We start from the raw sequence: 6,321 nt of genomic DNA, 5'->3' as shown, positions 1-6,321 counted from the left end.
CTGAAATGTCAATTTTATATTTTACTTTAAATTTTAGTTTACTTGATTTGTATGATGTAAATGAGTGTAACCTAAAATATTTAATAAAAAATTTTATGTAAGTACAAAATCATATTAAAATTAGAATTAGTTGCCTAACATTTAGGTGGGGGAACTCCAAATTTATTGGATATATAGAAGCATTTAATTTGTGATGAAGTGGAACTGTCAAAGATGTATGAAAAGGGCCTAAATTACAATATTCTACATGTATTTAGTGGTCAACCATTGTTCAGGTCATAGTCACCACGTAGGAAAGAATATCAGCACCGACAATGATTTTGGGACAAAGGTTGTAGCAATTATCTCTATTCCTTCTTACACGTAGTTTCCCGACTTTGACTCTATAATCTCTTGTTGCAGACTTCTTTTCATTACAAACTTCTTCCAAATGCTGTGTATTTGGTCGGTTTGGTTTCATTTGATTCATTAATTGCTAAATGTCGCCAAAAACTGTTGGTATTAGCTATTTTATTTAGTCTTACACATTTGGGTTCTTCAACCCAAGTTTTTTTTTGCTCGACTAAAATTAAATATATTATTATATCATAAAACCTATTGGGAGGTTACAAAGAAAACCAAAATACACTTCCCTCATACGTTCTCTAACAATAAACAGCCTACAACATGCGAACCCTTATTGCCAATCCAATATTGAATTGGAAAACAAGTGAACCCTGTCATTTGGATAAATTGCTTGGTGACTTCTTCTGATTTGGACTAATCCTCCCTTTTCACTGTTTCACTTTCTTTTAATACCTTAAACTTCACAACTTTCCCGAGCAGCTCTCAACCTCCAACTTTCAATTAAACTTGACTCCACGAAATCAATTTGCATAAATAATTTTTTCTCTATCTTTATTATATTTATTACGGTGCCATCTTCACTGTCCACTTCCATTCAAGTAATATCTTTTCTATTCAATTAACAATTAAAATTTTCAACACAAAGCACCCCTTTATGCCTCATATCCTGCCACGATATATCCCTTTCTCTACATAATATTTGCTATCTCTCGAATAATAATCTCACCGTTATCTAATGGCAAAGAGGAGGCTTGAGAAATTTCAAGTTATAACATTAAAGGAGTTAATTTTTAAGTTATCTCTTAATTAATGCATGCCTTTTTGGTAGAAACAGTTAATGCTTGCTTCGAAACAATATAAAATACACAAATATTCCAAAATATTTTTGACAAATTATAACTTACATTAAAATTGAGATAATATTTATTAAGTTTATGGGTGAAAAAAAATTACGTAATAATTTATAAAAAGTTGATTTAAAAATTAAATGTAGTTTTGATTGAAATTTAAAATTTAAATTGTATTTTTTGTTTAAATTTTGTTAATATATATTTTTCAAGATTTATACAAAATGCTTTTAAAATAGTATTTATTGTATAAAAATAATAATTTTTTTATAATTTCATAATTGAATTGGACATGATTAATGATGACATTTAATCAATATATACATACCCATGAAACATAAATTTTTTGCTTACTACATTATATCACACTTACTATATGAGTGTGAGAAAATATTATATTTAAAATTTTTTTAATAATGATTATAGGTGAAATAGTAAAAAATTGAATATAAATTGTACTAAGGAAATATTTTATTTTTTTTAATGTATAAAGTATGAAAAAATAATATTATTAAAACAAAGGATATATACTCATATTAATCCTGGAACAAATTCAAAACCAGCACTTTTTATGATAAGTATAGTTGGAAAACAGATACAGACTAAAGAAATCGAAGAGTCAAAAAGTCAAAAGAGAGAAACTGTGGCATATTACAATCTCTCACAAGGTCTTCATCTGTCGGTGCCTTGCAAACAACTATTACAATCATCATTCCTCACCAACACATAATCTTCCTTTTTCTTCTATACATCATTTATGCTTGTAATCTTCTTCAAAATGATTTAAACTATATTCTCTGGTTTTGATAATTAAATTTATGTGCTCATCACGAAGGATATTTTGATAACTCGAACTCTCCATCTTGGTCTTGCTGTAATTTATGTTTCGCAGGAAAACTTACATGGGATCTCAAGGGCTCAGTGTGAACATGGTGTTGCAAGTTCATCACATGATGAACTTCAGCAAAGCCAGTCGTAGGCTTTTCACAAGATCTTTCGCTGTCATTGAAAACTCAGCTTCCATCTGTAATATTGTATAATAACCATGAAATTAAAGCTTAAGTCTCAAGGGTTGTATAAACAAATACTTATCATTGTGTATAAGTTAGATTTGAAAAGCAAACCTGAATAAATTACCTGAGCAGTAATGGTTATGTCAAGAGTGGCTTGTCCAAAGGGCAAGACGTGGCTATTGAGCACAAAGAGATGAAGCTTTTCGACCTCGTTTATGATGTTTGATATGCAACCTTTGTTGTGCTTGCAGTGGATTCTAATGAGCACATCCTTGTCTGAAACTCTTGCTTCGATCTCGGGGAAAGGGTTGTTAGATTGTCCATGGACGCTCTCATCAGAAGAAGATGTCTCATCATCTGCATAAATTTGGGTTTTCCTCACAAAGATTACTGATTCCATTGTTTTCTTAGCAACTTGTTCCTCCAGCACATTAACTCGATCCTGAAGTTTTTTCAAGTATGTGATAGCGTCTCCCAGAACTGAAGCCTTATCCGTCTGCATAGGCACAATAGTCCAAAGATGTCTCACAAGTTAATTTCAAAGCCCAAACTAGACTGAAATCTTTGAATATATATAATTAGACAGAAAGACTTGTTACCTTTTTGAGGCCAGGAATAAGTGCCGAAAGAGAAATGAAACTCTGGCTAAGCTTTGCACGGCGTTTTCTTTCAGCAAGTACATGATCTTGAGCATGTAATGGGGTCCTTGTGAATGAACCCACCTCATTTTTCGGTTTCACGTCATAGTCTATGGCATAGTATGAATTGGAGTTGTCGAAGGAGATTAAATGAGAAGACGAGGAAGAAGAAGAAGGCTTTGGCGGTGGTGGGATGTTATTTTCTGTAATGCAAGAGTTCCAACTGTTGGTTTTGAGTTGTTTCATTGGCCTTTTAAAGTCGTCGACCTCGTGAGAAGCTTCAATGAATGAATTACCAATGGTATAATATGGATTGGTTGAATAGTTTTCAGAGTGAAAATTGACATCATGAAATGAATAGTCAATAGGGTTTATCACTTGGTATTGTGGGAATAAAGTGGGATCCTCCATTTCCTGCCAATCATACCATCATAAAATTCATATAATAAAATAAATATGTATATAATATCTTGAGATGGTTGGAAGCAATGGAAGAACAATATTTACCAGTTGAGATAACCATTTGCCTGAAGCGATTTCCATTAAAGAAGCTTTAAATCTTAGAAATGAAGTTACTAAGATTTGAAGGTATATAAGAAGGAAAAACACAGAGACCCAGAGCTAAGAATGAATTTGATGTTTAATAAATGGAGAAAGCAACAAACATCAGTTGAGTTGGGAGTTGAAAAAGAAGAGCGACCCGCAGTCCAAAGACAAGTGTGTTCAGACGTGGGTTTGATTGATTGAAACAATTCTCTTCCAATCCGGTAGCTCATAATGAGACAGGTGTTTGAGTATCCCTGCCTCCGCACGCAAAAGTGTGAAATGGAAACACTTTCTTCCTCTTCTTTTCTAGTTTTAAATCTTCACCTGAAGCCTCTGTTTCTTGACTACTTCCGTCCAATGCGTTTATATTAATCTATAGCAACTTAAATTTTTTATGAAAAAATTAAGATTAATTCAATATTTCTTTTATGTATTTAACTAACATTATTAAAATACAATGATTTGGTAAAATTAATTTAATTGACCAAATCAAGCTAATTCAATTAACTATGAATAAATTTGATTTTTCAGTTCAATGGGGGGTTTCAATTTAAGGTCGGATTATATAGTTAATTTTTTGAAATTCAAAACCCTTTAAATCAAATTAACCAACTTTACATCTATTAAATCTAATATATATTTAAATCCAAACTCAAATTTAAATTTAAACTCAATTTAAACTTTATTCAAAATCCAATTTAAATAAAGATAAACCTACTATAAATTTACAAAATTATATTAAGATAATACTAGTAATAAACATTTAATATCAATTAAAATATTAATCATTAATTAATCAAGAATAAAAGTAAAACCTAAGTTCTCAAATTATTAAAAAAATAAAAGAAAAAGTACAATCTAAATTCACAAGTCATCAAAATTAAATTTATTAGTAATGTTATTAGTATTGTATAATAAATCATGTTGAATCATCTATGATAAATATAAAAATAGTTATTATATTATTAAATTAATATATAGTGTCATACATTTTTTTTTATTATCATTAATTTTAAATTTTATAGATTTTAGGATTTATTAATTATATATTTATTATATATATAATTATAGTATTAAAAATATTTTATATTTAATTATGTTATGAATATCTTATTAAATGGATGTCCATCATGATCAAGATAAAGTTTTGGTATGCTTTAAATTCTAGTAGTTATTAGAATTAGATATCTACTTCTTTTATACTTCTTATGCCTATAAATAGACTCTGATGAAGCATTATAACCACTTGTATTGATCAATAAAGTTCATTCTCTGTTGCTTTCATATTTTCTTTATTCTTTATTCTCTCCATGTCTCTTTATTTTATAACACGTTATCAGCACAATCTTGCTTAAAGTGATAGTTCCTTTTATCAACGATCAAATTTATCCTCCATGATTTTCAATTTCTTTAACGACAAGATGCAAAGTTTTTACAGGAAGTTTCTTTTATTTAATGTTTCATATTTGATTATTTTTTTTCATTCTTCTTTCATTATATGTTATCATTGTTTTGATTAACTTATTTTATTTTTTATTCTTAAGGATGGTGAAAGATTTGATATCGTTATCCATATGAAATCAAGAATATTTTCGAACTATCTCATACCTTCTAGTGATGACAATGACATTAAAGATCTTCAAGTATATTTTACTATGTTTTATTTATTGTTTATTATAATTGGAGACTAATCATGACAACATGCATATATAGATTTTGATTTGAAATCTCACGCATGTTTGCGATGGTTATTATGAAATAAAGAATCTATTGGGATGTTTATAAGTCTATCCTACTAGATTTGTTGCATTCTCCGAAGTGAATGTAAACATAAAGAAAATAAAAAATATACTCATGGACCACTAAAAATGGTGTTAGAATTAAATTACCTGAATCCTTATTTAAATAAAATACAGTGGTAAAATAAAATAAAAGTAAAATCTATATAGAAATACACTTCTTTTATTTTATTTTAGAATATTTTTTTAAACCTTATTAAACTCCATCTATTTTATATTGATTAAAATAAGGTGTTTCAGTCTTACTAGAATATGGCTTTACAAGCCTATAAATAGGCATAGTCTATTCCTCTTGTAATCATTCGAATTCAACATAGTGAATTTTCTTCTCATCTGCCCGTGGTTTTTTCCTGAAAGGGTTTCTACGTAAAAATTTGTGTGTTTTTTTATTTTATTTTATTTTCACAAGTGGGAACATAGTAATGAATAAGAGAACAATGAGAGTTCTCAAGATAACTTTTCAAAAGTGAAGATAACTTATGTTATCAGTATGATATGAAAAATTATTGGCTACGTATGTGGCATATGCCCAAGTATTTTGTTTCTGTTAATATTCTTTGAGGAATGATATGAAAATGTAGTAATGAATTCTATCATTACAGATAGAAAATATTTATCTTATTTGGTACTGAAACAAACAAATATTATTCGAATATTTGATAATACAAAATTAGTTGAAAGCTCCAGAAGAGCTAATACATCACTATCTAAAAAGTACAAAATTTGTGATGATTAATGCATTACTTTTAAAAGTTATTTGTAATGGATCTCATATTAAGATTGTGAATGAGGAAAATATTATATTTTATATGAATAAAAAAAGGGGATAGGATTATTAATTTATAATATTTATGATATTCCTTTGTCATCATCCCTATTAAAGGGTTGAAAGTAAAATATTTGACTGTGAAAGATCTACTCATGAGCAATAGAATATGATAATTCTATCTAAAACTTATTATGGTTGAATGCATCTAAAGTTGCAAGTATTTTTTAAAAACTGTGAGTATAACTCTACAGTATTCAGAATAAGTTCTAAATTAAATTTACGTGGTAAAATATTACTGATGAAACTTGCAAGAGAGAAAACTTATGTGTGAAAAGTCATTGGTTATGTACCTGTTATACATAT

General features: G+C 28.5%; 1 protein-coding gene across 1 annotated transcript; it reads right to left on the bottom strand.

Moving 5' to 3' along the window:
- Nucleotides 1-1,736: 1,736 nt before the first annotated feature.
- LOC107933882 (transcription factor bHLH19) lies at nt 1,737-3,692 on the bottom strand. Its single transcript, XM_016866191.2, has 4 exons — nt 3,352-3,692; nt 2,806-3,258; nt 2,331-2,702; nt 1,737-2,217 (listed from the first exon to the last, which is right to left on the bottom strand). Exons 1-4 carry the CDS (start codon nt 3,385-3,387, stop codon nt 2,140-2,142), a joined length of 939 nt encoding a protein of 312 aa, XP_016721680.1. The 5' UTR covers nt 3,388-3,692; the 3' UTR covers nt 1,737-2,139.
- Between the last annotated feature and the right edge of the window lie 2,629 nt (nt 3,693-6,321).

This window comes from Gossypium hirsutum, chromosome A12 (genome assembly GCF_007990345.1).
Source record: "Gossypium hirsutum isolate 1008001.06 chromosome A12, Gossypium_hirsutum_v2.1, whole genome shotgun sequence".
Classification (NCBI taxonomy): Eukaryota; Viridiplantae; Streptophyta; class Magnoliopsida; order Malvales; family Malvaceae; genus Gossypium; species Gossypium hirsutum.
This window is presented reverse-complemented; position numbering and strand designations above follow the sequence as displayed.

What these genes read in the sequence shown, in the direction of transcription:
- LOC107933882 (XM_016866191.2), bottom strand. Translation starts at nt 3,387, where the DNA reads ATGGAAATCGCTTCAGGCAAATGGTTATCTCAACTG. An exon ending in GCAAATGGTTATCTCAACTG is followed by an intron (nt 3,259 to 3,351) that starts GTAAATATTGTT and finishes TATGATTGGCAG; the next exon opens with GAAATGGAGGATCCCACTTT. An exon ending in ACATAACCATTACTGCTCAG is followed by an intron (nt 2,218 to 2,330) that starts GTAATTTATTCA and finishes ACAATATTACAG; the next exon opens with ATGGAAGCTGAGTTTTCAAT.